The 18,919-nt window shown below is 52.4% G+C and overlaps 1 protein-coding gene across 1 annotated transcript; it reads right to left on the reverse strand.

The window, feature by feature from the left end:
- Window positions 1–845: 845 nt before the first annotated feature.
- Window positions 846–18,714, reverse strand: TALDO1 (transaldolase 1). Its single transcript, XM_003909337.3, has 8 exons — window positions 18,475–18,714; window positions 9,431–9,554; window positions 6,679–6,786; window positions 5,476–5,607; window positions 2,330–2,505; window positions 1,906–2,103; window positions 1,416–1,561; window positions 846–1,047 (listed from the first exon to the last, which is right to left on the reverse strand). Exons 1-8 carry the CDS (start codon window positions 18,569–18,571, stop codon window positions 1,015–1,017), a joined length of 1,014 nt encoding a protein of 337 aa, XP_003909386.1. The 5' UTR covers window positions 18,572–18,714; the 3' UTR covers window positions 846–1,014.
- Window positions 18,715–18,919: the final 205 nt, after the last annotated feature.

Below are 18,919 nucleotides of genomic sequence, written 5' to 3' on the forward strand. Positions count from 1 at the left end.
TGAGTGACAGACCAAGACTCCATCTCAAAAAAAAAAAAAAAGGCCGAGCGCGGTGGCTCATGCCTGTAATCCCAGCACTTTGGAAGGCCGAGGCAGGTGGATGACTTGAGGTCAAGAGTTCAAGACCAACCTGGCCAACATGGTGAAACCCTGTCTTGACGGGCATGGTGGCAGGTGCCTGTAATCCCAGCTGCTTGCGGGGGCTGAGGTGGCAGAGGTTGCAGGGAGATTGCACCACTTCCTGGGTGCATTCCAGCCTAGGTGACAGAATGACATGATCTCAAAAAAAAAATGGGGGTGGCGACTTGAAGGCCAGTGGCTGGTGCATGTGCTGCCCCCACAAGGTGGCACCATGACCCCATGCAGGAACCTGGCATCCCATGCAAGGTCTCGGCCATAACAGGTCAGGAGGGGGGCAGGGGGCATGGGCAGTGCAGCCTTGACAGGGAATAGGAGGCCCAGGCCCTCAAAAGCAGGAGGGAGGGTGTGGCTGGGACTGCTCCTCTGGGAGGCATCCACATGTGCCCACGCTTGGAGGCTTGAGACTGCTTTAGTGTCCATTTGTGGCCCACCTGGGACAGCACCTTGGGAGCTTCTGGCATCAGAAGCCTGCCCTTTGCCTAACTCCAGTGCACCCTACAGGCCTCAGGGCTCAGGAGGGGCCCCCCCATCAAAGGCCTCCCAGCAACAACCCTGACTTGGGTTCCCAGGTGGTGGCCCAGGCAGTGGGTTGTGTCTGGAGTACCCTGACCCCAACCCCATCTCTGAAGTCCTAACCTGGGTCACAGCCCGTCACAGCTGGGGCAAGTGATGCTTAGGGGATGGAGACAGTGAATGAAACAGCACAGGAAAAGTGACTGCTTTAATGTATTAGGCAAAATTTTACATAAAATCAGAAATCTATGATCTGTCCCTGCTCCAATTTGTAAAAAACGCAAGATTCATGAGAAGCCATGTGCAGTCAGACCCCAGCTGGCCGACGGTGCAGATCTGGAGTCCACCCTCAGGACTGCACTACTTGCCGTTCTCTGCATTGAACATTTGTTCCTAGAAACAAACACAGCATGAGCTGTGTCTCCCAGCCCTGCCTTCTGCACCCTGAAGCCCCATGTGGAAGGAGGGAGGCCCTTGTGGGGTCTGCACTCTGTGTGGGCCACGGCCACAGGCTGGCCAACACCACAGTCACCACACAGGCCAGAGAAGAGCCAGGACCCACCAAGCATCCCGGGGGCAGCCCTGGGTGCCATGCACCCTCCACCCTGGGATGGCCTCAGCAGGCCCCGCTTGCTGGGCAGCACGTGAATGAGACCTGGGGTCTCACGGAAGTTTTAACTCTGCCCAGCTTGAACCCCGACATCCAGGCCCGGGCTCTCATGGGGCTTGGCACATGTGGGCCCCCCCCACACAACACTCACTGTCAGCATCCGCTCCAGCTTCACTGCGTCAGCGGCAAACTTGCGGATCCCGTCAGAGAGCTTCTCCACAGCCATCTGGTCCTCGTTGTGCAACCAGCGGAAAGACTTCTCATCCAGGTGGATTTTTTCCAGGTCACTGGCTTGGGCTACAGGACAAGACCCAGCCTTCCATACCTGCCCCACGTCCCTGCCCACCTTGGCCCCTTGGGCTCAGGGCCTGAACCCGCTGCACCCAAGCATCTTCCACCAGGGCCAGGCCTCAGCCCCAGCAAGGCTCATGCTGGAAGTGGGGTTCAGCCCACAGAGCCTCGGCTGACGCCTTTAGTGAGACGTGTTAGTAAAGCCAAGCCCTCTACTGAGGTCTACTTCACCCTAATGTCTCCCGAGATGTGCTCGCCCCACGGGGGGGAGGGATCACCCACAGGGCAGCGTGGCAGGGCGGTGTTGGCCTTGCCCGAGCAGCAGCCACAGCTGGGCAGTGGGGACTCACCCGCCTTGGCTGAGAGCACAGGCACCAGCTTGGCGTTGTCCTGGAGCAGCTCTCCCAGGAGCTTGGGTGAGATGGTGAGGAAGTCACAGCCGGCCAGTGCTTTGATCTCGCCCGTGTTGCGGAAGGAGGCGCCCATGACAATGGTTTTGTAGCCAAACTTCTTGTAGTAGTTGTAGATTTTAGTGACACTCTTTACTCCTGGAAAGAAACCAAGCTGTGACCAGGAAGGCTTCAGCAGAGGTACCACCCCACCTGCCCTCCCAATGCCTGCTGGCTGTACTACCTTGAGCCGCCACCCCTGCCTGCCCACGCAGACCTGTGCACCTCACTGCTTTTTGATGCGGTAGCTCCATCTCGGGCTCTTCCTGCCTGAGGTGCTGCTGAGGCTGCTCCCCTTACCCCATTACCTCAGAGGGACCCTCACCAGGGTCTTCCAGGGGCTCGTAGGATTTCTTGTCGGTGTTTGCCACATGCCAATCAAGGATGCGCCCAACAAATGGGGAGATGAGGGTCACACCCGCCTCGGCACAGGCCACAGCCTGGGCGAAGGAGAAGAGTAGCGTCATGTTGCAATGGATGCCGTGCTGCTCCTCGAGCTCCCTGTGGGGCGGGGGCAGGTGAGTGCGGGGCAGGTGAGTGCAGGCCAGGTGCCCACCCAGAGCCAAGGCTGCCAAAGATGCTCACGGGCCTTAAACTGAATCGGCAGGAACAGGCTCATGCCATTGTTAAGAACAAATCTGTAACACTCAAAGAGGGTTCTAAATGGATAGTGGGTTATGGGTGACCAGAATTTTCTCCAACCCACATTACACAACAGACAAAGGCAAGGGAGGCCCTCTGAGTGCCCGTGCTCTTGCGCCAGGCCAGCACCTCATTCCAGAACTCACCAGGGCTCAGCTCCCATGCTAGAACCACTGGGTTGTCTCTGACCACATTCCAGTCCTCACCCTGTTCCACCCCTAGCCATTCCTGGGGCCACCCCGCAGCAGACCCATAGCACCCTGGTTTCTGCTGAGAGGAGCCCCTTGGCCACACTAGGCTCCTTGCCCAAGTCCCAGTGCACTTTGGACATCCTGGGATTGATCCCCAAGGACAGGGCAGTGCCCATACTTTGCCATGTGGCTGGGGCATGGGATGAGACAGCCAAGACTCTGCTCAGGCACCTCCAGACACAAGTTCTCTCCCCAGGCGCCTCTGCCACATGGCCACACGGGGTTGTTCAAGGGGGACAGCAGATGGCACAGCTGAGTTGGGAAACAGCCTGCAGTTCCTCCAGCAGTCACCCAGAGACTCCACTCCTAGGCATACGCCCACGAGAAACAAAAACCTGTCCAGGACAAAACTTGCACATCTGTGTTCACAGCAGCAGATGTGTTCATAGATGTGTTCATAGCAGCAGATGTGTTCAAAGCAGCAGTATACATCACAGCCCGAGAAATGGAAACCGACCGCAGCACCATACATCACAACTCAAGAGGTGGAAACCCGACCAGGTGTCCATCAACAGATGAGTAACTGGCCTATCCACAAAATGGAGTATTTTTCAACATATAGAAACAAATGGGCCGGGCGCGGTGGCTCACACCTGGAATCCCAACACTTCGGGAGGCGGAGGCGGTGGATCACCTGAGGTCGGGAGTTCGAGACCAGCCTAACATGGAGAAACCCCATCTCTACTAAAAATACAAAATTAGCTGGGTGTGGTGGCGTCTGCCTGTAATCCCAGCTACTCGGGAGACTGAGGCAGGAGAATCACTTGAACCTAAGAGGTGGAGGTTGCAGTGAGCTGAGATAGCACCACTGCACTCCAGCCTGGACGAGAGCGAAACTCCATCTCAAAAAAAAAGAAAAAAAAACCACAAATGAGGCCAGGCACAATGGCTCATGCCTGTAATCCCAGCACTTTGGGAGGCCAAGATGGGTAGAGATCTCTTGAGCCCAGGGATTCGAGACCAGCCTGGGGAACATGGTGAAATTACCCAGGAGTGGTGTGCGTGTTGTCGTCCCAGCCACTTGGGGGACTGAGATGGAAAGATCACTTGAGCCTGGAGTCAAGGCTGTAGCGAGCTGAGTTCGTGCCACTGCACTCCAGCCGTGGTGAAAAAGTGAGATGCTATCTCAGAGCCGGTCAGTGATGGCACGTGGTAGAACATGTAAACACACAGATGTGGAAACAAAACACTTCTTCCTGATGTGAATTATTTGAGTGTAGCGTTGGCTGCTCCTGGGTGAGAACATCATACAGGAGTTTTACTTTGTTTTACACATTTTCTGTCTCTTCCACTCTGAACGTACATACGTTTGGTTTGGTTTTTCTGAGACAGGGTCTCACTCTGTCACCCAGGCTGGAGTGCGGTGGTGCGATCACAGCTACTGGAACCTCAACCTCTTGCTCAGGCGATCCTCCCGCCTCAGCCTCCTAAGTAGCTGGAATCACAGGTGTGTGCCATCACGCCTGGCTAATTTTTTTTTTTTTCAGATGGAGTCTCACTCTGTCACCCATGCTAGAGTGCAGTGGCGCAAACTCGGCTCACTGCAAGCTCTGCCTCCCGGGTTCACGCCATTCACATGTCTCAGTCTCCCGAGTAGCTGGGACTACAGGTGCTTGCCACCACGCCCGGCTAATTTTTATATTTTCAACAGAGACAGGGTTTCACCGTGTTAGCCAGGATGGTCTCCATCTCCTGACTTCGTGATCTGCCTGCCTTGGCCTCCCAAAGTGCTAGGATTACAGGCGTGAGCCACCGCGCCTGACCTAAATTTTTTTTTTTTTTTTTTTTTGAGACGGAGTCTCGCTCTGTCGCCCAGACTGGAGTGCAGTGGCCGGATCTCAGCTCACTGCAAGCTCCGCCTCCCGGGTTTACGCTATTCTCCTGCCTCAGCCTCCCGAGTAGCTGGGACTACAGGCGCCAGCCACCTCGCCCGGCTAGTTTTTTGTATTTTTTTTAGTAGAGACGGGGTTTCACCGTGTTAGCCAGGATGGTCTTGATCTCCTGACCTCGTGATCCGCCCGTCTCGGCCTCCCAAAGTGCTAGGATTACAGGCTTGAGCCACCGCGCCCGGCCTAAAATTTTTTTATATTTTTGTAGAGACAAGGTTTCACTTCGTTGCCCAGGCTGGTTTGGAACTCCTGGGCTCAAGTGATCCTCCCATCTCAGCCTCCCAAATTGCTGGGATTATAGGCACTAGCCATCTTGCCCAGGCAGCATATATTTTATATAACAATAGTTTACTTTTTAAAAATCACGTAAATACAGGCTTGTGTTGATCAGGACAGAGGAATGAAAGAATCTGCAGGTGTTAACTAGTGGCTTTTCTTCTCTGCTGGGTGGGTGGATGGTACTTCTTGGGAAATCCCTCATTTCTGATCACCAGCAAGTGAGGGAGCTGGCTCTGGAGCAGAGCACAGATCTAGGTTGACATCAGCTGGTCAAGTCCAAGCTGTGGGCTGTGCTCCCCAGTCTGGCATTCCCCAGGGCTGAGAGAGTCAAACTTGCCTGATGCCATGTAGACCTTGCCCCAACAACGGGAAAAATCTCTGAAAGCTCCTTCCTTGTGGCGTCCACTTACTTTCCAGCCTGAATTCCTTCCCAGGTTGATGACAGCTTTATAAGAATTCGGTCCTTGCTGATCCCAGCTTCCTTATAGAGCTCGATGAGCCGCCTGGCTCTGGCCACCATCGCATCTTTATCAAAGGAGAGCCTGTAGGAGCAAGCAGAACCCATCCCCTCAGATCATGCAGGCTGCCCAACAAGCAGAGCAAGGTGGAGGCCGGGTGTCGGCCCAAGTCAGTTTTGAGCTGCACCACCGTAAGCACCAACCACTGCCCTCAACCTTCCCCTCACTTGAGGTTTGCAGAATGGCTGTGACAGCAACTCACACCCAGTCTCACAAAGGTCCTCAGTGGGATCCATAGGCTATAATTTGTATTAAAAAACACTAGGCCGGGCGCGGTGGCTCACGTCTATAATCCCAACACTTTGGGAGGCTGAGGGGGGAAGATCATGAGGTCCAGAGATCGAGATCATCCTGGCCAACACAGTGAAACCCTGTCCCTACCAAAAATAAAAAAAAATTAGCCGGGTGTGGTGGCGCGCATCTGTAGTCCCAGCTACTCAGGAGGCTGAGGCAGGAGAATCGCTTGAACCTGGGAGGCGAAGGTTGCAGTGAGCTGAGATCGCGCCACTGCACTCCAGCCTGGCGACAGAGTGAGACTCTGTCTCAAAAAACAAACAAATAAAACAAATCAAAACAAAAAACACTAGTGGCCGGGCACAGTGGCTCATGCCTGTAATCCCAGCACTTTGGGAGGCCAAGGTGGGTGGATCATGAGGTCAGGAGTTCAAGACCAGCCTGGCCAAGATGATGAAACCCCGTCTCTACTAAAAATACAAAAAATTATCTGGGCGTGGTGGCGAGTGCCTGTAATCTCAGCTACTTGCCAGGCTGAGGCAGAGAAATGCTTGAACCCAGGAGGCAGAGGTTGCAGTGAGCTGAGATTGCACCACTGTATTCCAGCCTGGGTGACAGTGCGAGACTCCATCTCAAAAATAAATAAATAAATAAAAATAAAAATAAAAAACACTAGAGATCAGTTGCTAAACAAGGAGCTGTTGGTCGTCAGTACCAACTGTGGGAAAGCTCAGAATAAACCTCTTGGGCCCCTGGGATGGAGACTATGGGTGCAGCAGCCCCTTGACCTCACGTTGACATCCACGTGTGCAACTGTGGACACCTGACCAGCCTGTCCAGCGCAGGAGCAAGCATCCTTACCTTGCATCTACTTCTGTGGATACTCGGCCCGGAATCTTCTTTAGTATTTCTGCTCCAAACAACACAAAAAGTTTATCAATAGCATTTTTAATCTGGTCCTGTTGTGACCTGAAATTCAAAGGGAAAAAAGCAGGTTAGAAGCTTCTAAGGTTCAAGTGCACAAGAGTCTACAAAATGAATTCTGTTATTTCTTTGCCAAATTTCCTTCCATCTTTTTTTTCTCTTAAAACATTTTTTTATTGTAGCCAAATAATACATATAATGTAAAATTTCCCATCTTGGCCGGGCGCGGTGGCTCACGCCTGTAATCCCTGCACTTTGGGAGGCCGAGGCGGGCGGATCACGAGGTCAGGAGATCGAGACCATCCTGGCTAACACGGTGAAACCCCGTCTCTACTAAAACACAAAAAATTAGCCGGGCGCGGTGGTGGGCGCCTGTAGTCCCAGCTACTTGGGAGGCTGAGGCAGGAGAATGGCGCGGACCCGGGAGGCGGAGCTTGCAGTGAGCCGAGATCGGGCCACTGCACTCCAGCCTGGGCGACAGAGTGAAGACTCCGCCTCAAAAAAAAAAAAAAAAAAAAAAAAAAAAATTTCCCATCTTATCCTTTTTTTTTTTTTTCCCCCCAAGACAGGGTCTCACTCAGTCGCTTAGGCTAGAGTGCAGTAGTGTGATTACGCCTCACTACAGCCTTGACCTCCTGGGCTCAATCCGCCCGCCTCAGCCTCCCAAGTAGCTGGGACTACAGGTGCACATCTCCCTGCCCGGCTAATTTTTAAATTTTTTTGGAGAGATAGAGTTTTGCCCTGTTGCCTAGACTGTTCTCGAACTCTTAGGCTGAAGGGATCCTCTCATCTTGGCCTACCAAAGCACTGGGGTTACAGGCGTGCACCACTGCCCCCAACCTGCCATTTTTCAGTATATTCAGCATGTTCACAATTCTGTACAACCGTCACCATCTATCTCCAGAGCTCTTTTCATCATCCCAAACTGCATCCCTCTATCTTTTGGCACTTGCAAAATATTATATTTTCCATTTCTTCAGTCACTGGACAGACACTAGGTGAAGTCCATGATGCTGTTCCAAAATCTGAGTGGCCTCGTTAGCCCACTACACACAGGAAGCCCTTCAGCTAGATGCTCGGGGGTCAGAATTCTCGGGCCAGACCGGGTGCGATGGCTCACACCTGTAATCACAGCACGTTGGCAGGCCAAGGTGGGCAGACTGCTCAAACTCAGGAGTTCGAAACCAGCCAGAGCAACATGGCGAAACCCTGCCTCTACAAACAAATACGAAGATTAGCCAGGTGTGGTAGCGTGCACCTGCATGTAGTCCCAGCTACTTGGGAGGATGAGGTGGGAGGATGGCTTGAGCCCAGGACATCAAGGCTGCAGTGAGCTGAGATTATGAGACTGCTCTCCAGCCTAGGTGACAGAGTCAAACGTTATCTCAAAAAAAAAAAAAAAAAAAAAAATTCTTGGGCCATCTGGACATGGGGGCAGGGCTCATCTGTTGATCACCCAGCTAAGCAAAGGCACCAGTGTCATCTAATAACAAGAGCACCAAGGCCTCGCGGATGCCACAGGGGCGCAACACCACGAGAGGAGGAAAGGGGAGCTAAGATGAGAGAGGAGAGGGTCAGACTCAGCGTCCAGAGTGGCTTTCACACATGGTCAGGGGTGCCACTCACCAGCCACCTGGACCTATGCAAAACCAGTACCAGAAAGGGACCTGCTCCTGTGTGGTGCCCACATTGCCTGCTCGGCACCATCTTCAAGCTTTGAATTATTACCCTGAAGAGAATCTAAAATGGCATCTAAAATATGCAAAGCCATGGGCATGAAGAGTGCTCTACAGTTGCTTGGTTGGGTAAGGGGGTGGGACCTACTGCAAACAGGTGCCAGAGAACATTCTGGGAGTTATAAAAGCTATTTAAAAATTAAAAAGCCAGGCACGGTGGCTCATGTCTATAATCTGAGCACTGCGGGAAGCCAAGGCAGGCGGATCACTTGAGGTCAGAAGTTCGAGACTGGCCTGGCCAACATGGTGAAACCCTGTCTCCACTAAAATACAAAAATTATAGCCGGGTATGGTGGCTCATGTCTGTAATCCCAACTACTTGGCAGGCTGAGGCAGGAGAATCACTTGAATCCAGAAGGTGGAGGTTGCAGTGAGCCGAGATCATGTCAGTGCACTCCAGCCTGGACAACAAAAGCAAAACTCTGTCTCAAAAAAAAAAAAACCAAAAAAGCCAGGAGTGGTGGCGCACACCTATAATCCCAGCTAATTGGGAAGCTGAGGCAGGAGAATCACTTGCACCAGGGAGGCAGAAGTTCTAGTGAGCCAAGATTGCTCCACTATACTCCAGCCTGGGTGGACAGAGCGAGACTCTGTCTGAAAAATAAAAAATAAAATAAAATGACAGCCAGAAGATAAGTATTACCAGAGCTGGGAAGACTGACTGCAGAAGGGGAGGAGGGCCTCTGGGGGTCTGCGAGTGCCCTGCATCCGGATTGGGGTGGTGTTCACAGGGTGTGCACACATTGGCAAGACTCCAAGCTGCTCACTTACCACGGGTGCAGGTCACTCCATGCAGGTTACACTTTGATAAACAAAAACAGGCAGAAAGAAAGGGTTTTTTCTTCCCTTGAGTTCATGGTGTTTGAGAGCTAAAATTCAGTTAGGGAGGTAAACAAGGCCAACTAGACTAGCGTGAGGGCCTAGCTGGGACCCTCCCGAGTCCAGGCACTCACCCGCCCAGCTTCTGGCCATAGGTGATCGCCTCCTCCACCAGCTCCTGGTAAGCGGGCATCTGCGCTGCGGCCAGGATCAGGGACGGGTTGGTGGTAGCATCCTGGGGCTTGTACTCGTCGATGGCTAGGGAAATAGTTTTCAAAAGCCAAAGTAAGTGAAGCGCTTGCCTCCAACTGGAAACACGTGAAGGAACCCTCTAAGTCCCCAGGATGTTAGGGGAGTCCAGAGCATTTCCCAAAGTGGGGTCCAGCCACACTTCTCTCACATTCCTGGTCACCGAAGGTTCATCAAGATGCGGCTGTTTGCACAATGATGAAACAACAAGCACTAAGTGCCCAGAGATCAAATATGCCCCTGCAAGAGCTGACTTGTAACAGCATGGGAGTGAGAGGTGAGACAACTGGGAGAACGCTGGCCGTAGGAAAATATGCTTCCCGCTGCTGTACCACCACAAGGAGGCGCACGGTCTAGAGTCAGTGACCCACCTGTGAACGCCGATCTTCTGGGCTGGGTCATCATCACCACGCCCAGCTAGAACAGAGTCAAAAAGTCAAGGGGAAAAGCACTCAGGGTACACAGCATTGCTCCAAAAATAATTATCTGCAAGCCTAGCTGCTGAAGCGGCCTCTAACCTGAAATCAGTTTATCTAATAGTTGCTGAACCGCACTGCTGCAACTTTAAGACTAATTTTACCCACTGCCATCACTCACCAATCATTCTTTTTAGGTTTCATAAAAAGACTAAATTAGCCAGGTGTGGTAGTGCATGCCTGTAGTCACAGCTACTCAAGAGGCTGAGGCAGAAGGATCGCTTGAGCCCAGGAGGTTGAGACTACAGTGAGCCGTGATTATGCCACTACACTCCCACCTGAGTCAGAGAGCAAGACCCCATCTCTTAAGAAAATAAATTCAGGCCGGGTGCAGTGGCTTACACCTGTAATCCCCACATTTTGGGAGGCCAAGGCTGGTGGATTGCCTGAGGTCAGGAGTTCGAGACCAGCCTGGCCAACATGATGAAACCCCGTCTCTACTAAAAATACAAAAATGAGATGGGCATGGTGGCACATGCCTGTAATCCCAGCTACTCAGGAGGCTGAGGCAAGAGAATCGCTTGAACCCAGGAGGTGGAGGTTGCAATGAGCCGAGATCACACCACTGCACTCCAGCCTGGGTGACAGAGACTCTGTTTCATAAATAAACAAACAAACAAATAAATATCACATTCAGTAGCTTCTGCCAGTAACTTGACAAAACCTGATCTAAGAATCCTTTTAGTTGGAGTGGGCAACTTTGACAACATCTCAAGTTTTTGTTCAAATTGTACTGCTGATCAAAGTTGACATTCTCTGCTTTAATAAACCCAGTCATAAAATGCTACTTAGTGGCTGGGCACAGTGGCTCACACCTGTAATCCCAGCACTTTGGGAGGCTGACGGGGGTGGATCACTTGAGGTGAGGAGTTCGAGACCAGCCTGAGATTGTGCCACTGCACTCCAGCCTGGGCAATGGAGTAAGACTCTGTTGCAAGGACAAAAAAAAAAGTTGTTTTCTTCAGAGTAACCAACTAAACAGTTCAAAAAGTCCAAACTTGTAGCCACTGAGTAGCTTTTTTTCTTTTTGACAGAGTCTCACTCCGTCATTCAGGCTGGAGTGCAGTGGAACGATCTCGCCTCACTGCAACCTCCTCCTCCAGGGTTCAAGTGATTCTCCTACCTCAGCATCCTGAGTAGCTGGCACACACCATGACACCTGGCTAATTTTTGTATTTTTTTATGTTTTATTTTTTTCTGAGATGGAGTCTTGCACCGCTGTCCAAGTTGGAGTGCAGTGGCGCAATCTCAGCTCACTGCAACCTCCGACAGCCAGGTTCAAGCAATTCTCCTGCCTCAGCCCCCTGAGTAGCTGGGATTACAGGCACGAGTCACCATACCAGGCTAATTTTTTTTTTTTTTTTTTTTTGTATTTTTAGTAGACAGGGTTTCGCCATGTTGGTCAGGCTGGTCTCGAACTCCTGACCTCAGGTGATCCACCCGACTTGGCCTCCCAAATTGCTGGGATTACAGGCGTGAGTCACACTGCGCCCAGCCTCTGAAGAAACAAACTGAACTGTGTTACTCTGCTCTCATATCAGAATAATCAACACAGAGGACTTCTGTGACCAAATGTGTGGGGGTTTCTCCCCATACACCAAACAAGCAATTAATTCTTCAGTGGATACCAGCTGGGTGTCCTCCAATTCAACTCCAACCCTGTCTACCTGGAGACAGCCTCAGATCCCACAGGTTGAGGGCTTAGTCCCATCCAACCATTCTCCACTTCCCACCGGCCACAAGTCTGGGCTCCAGAACTTCTGATCCACTGGCCTCAAGTTGGAGGTGCCAACTTGAATTAACCTTCGTGTTCAGTTAATTTCTGGAGCAGATCACAGAAGTAAGGGAAACACTTACACGTACTGGCTTATTATACAAAGGACACAGAGGAAGAGATGCATAGGGCAAGGCATGTGAGAAGGGGCACGGCGCCTCCATGCCCGCCCTGGGTGCACCGCCCTTCAGGAGGCTCCATGTGTTCAGGTATCTGGAAGCTCCCTGAACCCTGTCCTCTTGGGCCTTTTATGGAGACTCCACTGGAGAGAGATGACTGAAGTATGGGCAGCCCTGTTGAATTATTATCATCTAATGAGCAAGGAAACCCAGCAACACCTCTCTGTTCACATTCTTACTGTCCTCTGTGCAACATTCCTTCCTCCAGGGTATGTGGTGGGACCCCTTCTGAAATGAGGGTCTTAGGACCCACAATTAGAAAAGCAAGTAGAGGGCCAGGCGCAGTGGCTCACGCCTGTAATCCCAGCACTTTAGGGGGCTGAGGCGGGCGGATCACGAGGTCAGGAGATCAAGACCATCCTGGCTAACACAGTGAAACCCCGTCTCTACTAAAAATACAAAAAACTAGCTGGGTGTGGTGGCGGGCGCCTGTAGTCCCAGCTACTTGAGAGGCTGAAGCAGAAGAATGGCGTGAACCTGGGAGGCGGAGCTTGCAGTGAGCCTAGATCATGCCACTGACTCAAGCCTGGGTGAGAGAGCGAGACTCCACCTCAAAAAACAAAAAAAAGAAAAAAAAAAAAAGAAAAGCAAGTAGAGAATTTCTTTACGGACAGCTCCAAAACAGGAAGAAAGGCAGGAAAGATTCCTCCCTTGGAGAGAGAAAGGAGCAAGTGAGAGAGGAGAAGAAGGTCAGCGACGGAAATTCTGTTTTCCGAGGCCTGCTCCTGAGGCCTAGAGTGCCCCAACATTGTAACAGGACTATAGGAGTTATGAGACAGGAACTGTGCACACACGCATGCATGCATGCACACATAACAATTACCTTCAAATGAGGTTCATGGTTTATTATTATTATTGTTATTTTGAAATGGAGACTCGCTCTGTCACTCAGGCTAGAGTGCAGCGGCGCAATCCCGGCTTACTGCAACCTCCATCTTCTGGGTTCAAGCAGTTCTCTCACCTCAGCCTCTCAAGTAGCTGGGATTACAGGCACTTGCCACCATACCCGGCTAATTTTTTGTATTTTTAGTAGAGATAGGGTTTCACCATGTTGGCTAGGCTGGTCTCGATCTCTTGACCTCAGGTGATCCACCCGCCTCAGCCTCCCAAAGTGCTGGGATTACAGGCATGAGCCACTGAGGCTAGCCCCAACTTTCTCTTGTTCTTTGGACAGATCGAAGACCACCCAGTCTGCTTGAATTGCAATTATTTCTTCCCAAATAAAATGGTTTTTTTTTTGTTGTTTTTTTTTGAGACGGAGTCTTGCTCTGTCACCCAGGCTGGAGTACAGTGGCTGGATCTCAGCTCACTGCAAGCTCCGCCTCCCGGGTTTACGCCATTCTCCTGCCTCAGCCTCCCGAGTAGCTGGGACTACAGGCGCCCGCCACCACGCCCGGCTAAGTTTTGGTATTTTTAGTAGAGACGGGGTTTCACCGTGTTAGCCCGGATGGTCTTGATCTCCTGACTTCGTGATCCGCCCGTCTCGGCCTCCCAAAGTGCTGGGATTACAGGCTTGAGCCACCGCGCCCGGCCTATAAAATGTTAACTTTAGAGATTTGTCACTATATTTTGACTTCAACACAGATACCACATGGTTATCTTCATCAAGGACTGTTAGCTGGGAGTGGTGGCACACACCTGTAGTCCCAGACAGTTGGGAGGCTGAGGTGGGGGAAATCACCTCAGCCCAGGAGATCAAGGCTGCGGTGAGCCGTGTTGCACCACGTGACTGCACCACTGTACAGCCTGGGTGACAAAGCAAGACCCTGTCTCAAAAAACCAAAACAAAAACAAAAACAAAACAAAAACCCAAGGATTATTTTCTTTATTCTTTTTTTTTTTGGGGGAGCCAGATCGGCTGTCACCCAGGCTGGAGTGCAGTGAGTGCGATCTACATCCTGCAGCTCCGCCTCCAGGTTCCGGGCATTCTCCTGCCTCCAGCCTCCGGTAGCTGGGACTGCAAACCCAGCCACCCGCCCGGCTAGTTTTTTGTATTTTTTAGTAGAGCCGGGGTTTCACCATGTGGCTGGCGAGGTTGGTCTGGATCTCGGCCTGCATTGATCCGCCCATGCCGGCCTCCCAAAGATGCTGCGGGATTACAGGCTTGGTACGCGCCCGACCTATTTTCTTTATTCTTAAAACTAGCCTTCTGTTTTACTGGCGGTAGTGGCTCAAGCCTGTAATGCCAGCACTTTGGGGCGAGCAGGCGGATCAAGTCGAACACTCCTTGCTGTTTCGGCCATCTAAAAATACAAAAACTAGCGAGGCCGAGGGTCAGCATTAGCTGGGAGGCAGAGCAGGAAAAAGCTGGCTCAAGCAGGAGGCCCAGACTTGCAGAGTTGAGCTGAGATCAAGGCCACTACAACTCCAGCCTGGGGGACAGGCGAGACTCTGTCTCAAAAAAAAAAAGCAGCGAAAAACTAGCGAGGCGTGGTGGGGTGCCTGTAGTCCCAGCTACTCCGGGGAGGCTGAGGACAGGAGAATGCTCAAACCGGGGTGAGGAGCTTTTGCAGTGAGGCGAGATCAAGCCACTGCCTCCAGCCTGGGTGACAGGAGTGAGGACTCCAGTCTCAAAAAAAAAAAAAAAAAAAAAATACTGTTTTCTTTGCGAGGCCTTGATGGCTCAAGCCTGTAATCCCAGCACTTTGGGAGGCCGAGGCGGGTGGATCCGCAGGAATCAGGAGATCAGTGCATCAGCCACTCTGGTGAAACCCGTCTCTACTAAAAAATACAAAAGTGCTTGAAATGTTGGCGAGGTGGCGGGCGCCTGTAGTCAGCTACTCGAGGAGGCTAGAGGCAGGAGAATGGCTGGGAACCGGGAGGCCCGGAGCTTGCAGTGAGCTGAGATCCGACCACTGCTTCAGCCGGGCTACAGAGCAAAACTCGTCTCAAAAAAAAAAAAATACTGTTTCTTTTAACACATTAGTTCTTTCTCACGTAACCAAGCTAGGAATTCAAAGAAGCCAACGAGGCTTAACCTGGGGTCTTGTTGATCAGGCTGTCCAAATGTAAAGTGAGAGGTAAAGAGTTATGGCCACTGACACCCATTGCTCCAGGAGATTAGCCAGTTCAGTAACTTTATTTGGAAAATAAGTACCTTTTTTTTTTTGAGACAGGGTCTCACTTTGTCTCCTAAGCTGGAGTGCAGTGGTGCAGTCACAGCTCACTGCTGCCTCAACCTCCTGGGCTTAAGTGATCCTCCCAACTCAGCCTTCCAAGTAGCTGGGACTACAGGTGTGCGCCAATATGCCTGGCTATTTTTTTTTTGTAGGGATGGGGTTTTACCATTTTGCCAAGGCTGGAATAAGTACTTTCAAAGGGTCTTTCAATGACAAAACTATAGAGGTAGAGAACAGGTTAGAGGCTGCCAAGGAACAGGGAATGAGGTGTCTCTCAGGAACACGGGGATCTCAGTGCCTATGGGACAGCTATGTCCTGTCACAGCAGTCACAGGAATTTACACACCTTATGAAACTGTCACATAGCCTCCTTTCCCCAGTACAGGGGGAAACTGGGGAGCCCTGAGCCAGGCCTGCAGTCTATAACAGCATCAGCATCACGGCAGTGCCCACTTCCCGGTGTGGATACCATGCCATGGTTACATGAGATGTCACCACGAGGGACAGTGGTTGAAGGGTTCATAGGACTGTATGGGCTGATTTTGCAACTTCTGTGCATCTATACCCATTTCAACATGACAAGTTAAGAAAAAGCCTGTCTTGGCACAGTGTTGACACAGGTCTGCCAGAATGCCCTGAATGAGGCACTGAAAACAGCCCATTTCATCCTGTAAAATCACCCCTTGATAAAGTCAGCTTTTAGCAAATGGCTTTTACAAAATTAAAACAAAACCAAGGCCCACTGGGGCAAAAATGGGTTTCAGGGTCCAGGGTCCCTTAAACCAAATGCAAACTGGGGAGGGTCACACTGTGGGAAGAAAAATGGGGAGGGTCACACTGTGGGAAGAGCATTCACAGCTTTGATTCTATTTCCAGTGGCCTGTGCCTCCCTCCCACAAGGAGTGAAGAATCTTCACTTCACAAAATACAGATCACAAACCCAACAGATTATTTTACAACTACATAACATTGATGAACATATACTATCAATGAATGTATTTTTTTGTTAATATTCATTAAAAAAATATGTCAGGACTTGGGTTTAGAAGATTTTTTTTTTTTTGAGATGGAGTCTCGCTCTGTCGCCCAGGTTGGAGTGCAGTGGTGCTCACTGCAACCTCCGCCTTCTGAGTTCAGCGATTCTCCTGCCTCACCCTCCCAAGTAGCTGGGATTACAGGCATGCAACACCACGCCCAGCTAATTTTTGTATTTTTAGTAGAGACGGGGTTTCACCATGTTGGTCAGGCTGGTCTCGAACTCCTGACCTCGTGATCCACCTGCCTCGGCCTCCCAAAGTACTGGGATTACAGGCGTGAGCCACCTCGCCGGGCCAGAAGATTTCTTTAAAAAAACAATACAAGGCCGGGCACGGTGGCTCACGCCTGTAATTCCAGCACTTTGGGAGGCCGAGGCGGGCGGATCACGAGATCAGGAGATCGAGACCATCCTGGCTAACACAGTGAAACGCCGTCTCTACTAAAAATACAAAAAAATTAGCCGGGCGTGGTGGCGGCGCCTGTAGTCCCAGCTACTCAGGAGGCTGAGGCAGGAGAATGGCGTGAACCCGGGAGGCGGAGCTTGCAGTGAGTCGAGATCGCGCCACTGCACTCCAGCCAGGGCGACAGAGCGAGACTCCGTCTCAAAAACAAACAAACAAACAAAAAAACAAAACAAAACCACGAACCCAGGACTCCCCAGGCCTGCTATGGGTATGGGTTTAGGAAAATTCATCTTTATTGGCCCTGCACTGCCGCACCAGCTCTGCCCTAACTGGTGAGGGCCAGCAAGGAACAATACAGATGAGGGCTCTGTCCACCAGGCAAACTGCAAATTATTCTCAGTGCTAAGAAGGGAAAAAACTGGCCGGTCGCGGTAATCCCAGCACTTTGGGAGGCCGAGGCAGGCAGATCACGAGGTCAGGAGATCGAGACCACGGTGAAACCCCGTCTCTACTAAAAATACAAAAAATTAGCCGGGTGCACGGGCGGGCGCCTGTAGTCCCAGCTACTCGGGAGGCTGAGGCAGGAGAATGGCGTGAACCCGGGAGGTAGAGCTTGCAGTGAGCCGAGATCGTGCCACTGCACTCTGGCCTGGGCCACGGAGGAGACTCCGTCTCAAAAAAAAAAAAAAAAAAAAAGCAAAAAAGAAGGGAATAAACTGAGCAGCAGAAAAATGTGTAGCCCCTTTTCTGGAGCTTTCTTTCTTATAAAGAGAAAGGTCTGGACTACAACAGGGGGCTGTGTGTGTGAGGGACTCACAGCTCTAGCTTTGGATCTCCCAAAAAGGGGTCTGGAGCAGACTGTGGCACCCCAAGCCAGTCGCTGAATCCCCATCTTTGATGGTTAAGCAGCCAAATATGCCAGTTCACTCTCTAGGCTCTGCTAGATAAACAATGCCCTTACTCAGTTACCGAAGAGGAATTAAAGCCTGTTTCTCAAGTCACCATGAGAAAGCAGAAAAGAGAGGAAGTCACTTCCGTATTAGGTACTCACAGCATTCATCCATGAAGCGTTTTATGATTTTCTTAAAAAATATTACTTGTTCTCAACAAAACATACACACAAGGCTCGTTTACTCTGCACTGCAGAGGACAGAAGAGCTAAGTATTAATAAAATAAGCCTTCTTTGTATTTTCCAAGTTCTCTCCAATGTAAACAATTCAAGCCCAGGAAAATCCAGTATTTAACAGTGGAACAACCCTGTGCTGTCATGGGCACCGGCTTTTACCCACCCGGTGCGCCTGGCGGTGGCTGTCCACCAGGCCGGGCACCTGCCGCCCACAGGGTTGTCCCACTGGGCACCGCAGAGCTCAAGGGCGGTGGCGGCACTGGCAGCTTCTGGTCAGAGCTAGCTGATGTCCCCGCTCTACAGACAATATCAGCCCAACAAAATTGCATCTGGCTGACCACAAACTGGCCACGTGGAAGTCAGCTCGAAGCTCTACCCCGAATCTCTCCTGAACTCAAAGGCACTGAAAGCTGCCTCGACCCATGAGGGTGCAGAGGGGCTCCCGCGGGCTGCCCGCAGCCAGTCCCGGGGGCGGGGTCTGAGGGCGCAGCCGACCCCACCCTGGGAGGAGGGCGAGGGCGAGGCTAGGATACCGGTTTCGTGCCCCACGGCTCGCAAGGACCCGTCGGTCCCGCCCGCACCCGAGTCCCTCACGGCTGACCTCAGCTCCTCACTGCTGCCCCCGGCCCCGCTCCCCTCACGGCCGCCCCTGGCCCAAGCAACCGGCACCTGCGCTCATTCCCTCCGGAACCGAGCCGCCTGGGGCACCGCCACCCGGTCCGCGTCCCGGAACTGGGGACCCGGGGAAATCGGGGCGCCGGGGCCTCCGAAGGGCGCTTGCGCCGCGTGCCCGGGCTCCGCGCCGTCCTCACCGTGGAAGTCGCCCGTGTCGGCCACCACGGTGGTGAACTGCTTGAGCTGGTCCAGCGCGGACTCCATCCTCTGACGCTTCACGGGTGAGCTCGACATAGCAAGGCCGAGGGGGCTGCAGCTGCGGCGGCGACGCGACGGGCGCGCGGGCGGCCCACAATGCCCCGCGGGCGCCGGCCAATCGGAGAGCGGCGCGAGAGGGCGAGGCCGGCGGGTCCCTACGCGCCTGGACGAAGCCCCGCCCCCGAGGACGAAGCTCCAGCCCCAAGGCCCGGTCGCGCACCTCAGGGCAGAGAACGCCGCGCGGGTCCTACGGGCGGGGTTTCCCCGGGTCCGCATCAGCTGCCGCGGACGGACCTGGGAAAACACCGGCACGACACGGGGCGGCTGGCCCTCGCCTCCTTCCTGCCCCGCGGGACGCACCGGGAGGGCGGGAGGAGATGGACC

The sequence above is a fragment of the Papio anubis genome, chromosome 12 (genome assembly GCF_008728515.1).
Source record: "Papio anubis isolate 15944 chromosome 12, Panubis1.0, whole genome shotgun sequence".
In the NCBI taxonomy this organism is placed as follows: domain Eukaryota; kingdom Metazoa; phylum Chordata; class Mammalia; order Primates; family Cercopithecidae; genus Papio; species Papio anubis.

Bases quoted from the DNA above. Each gene is read 5' to 3' on its own strand.
- TALDO1 (XM_003909337.3), bottom strand. From the start codon at position 18,571: ATGTCGAGCTCACCCGTGAAGCGTCAGAGGATGGAGTCCGCGCTGGAC. The intron at 2,506-5,475 runs GTAAGTGGACGC...CCCGCCCCACAG, and splicing joins GAAGGAATTCAGGCTGGAAA to GGAGCTCGAGGAGCAGCACG. The intron at 2,104-2,329 runs GTGAGGGTCCCT...GTTTCTTTCCAG, and splicing joins CGAGCCCCTGGAAGACCCTG to GAGTAAAGAGTGTCACTAAA.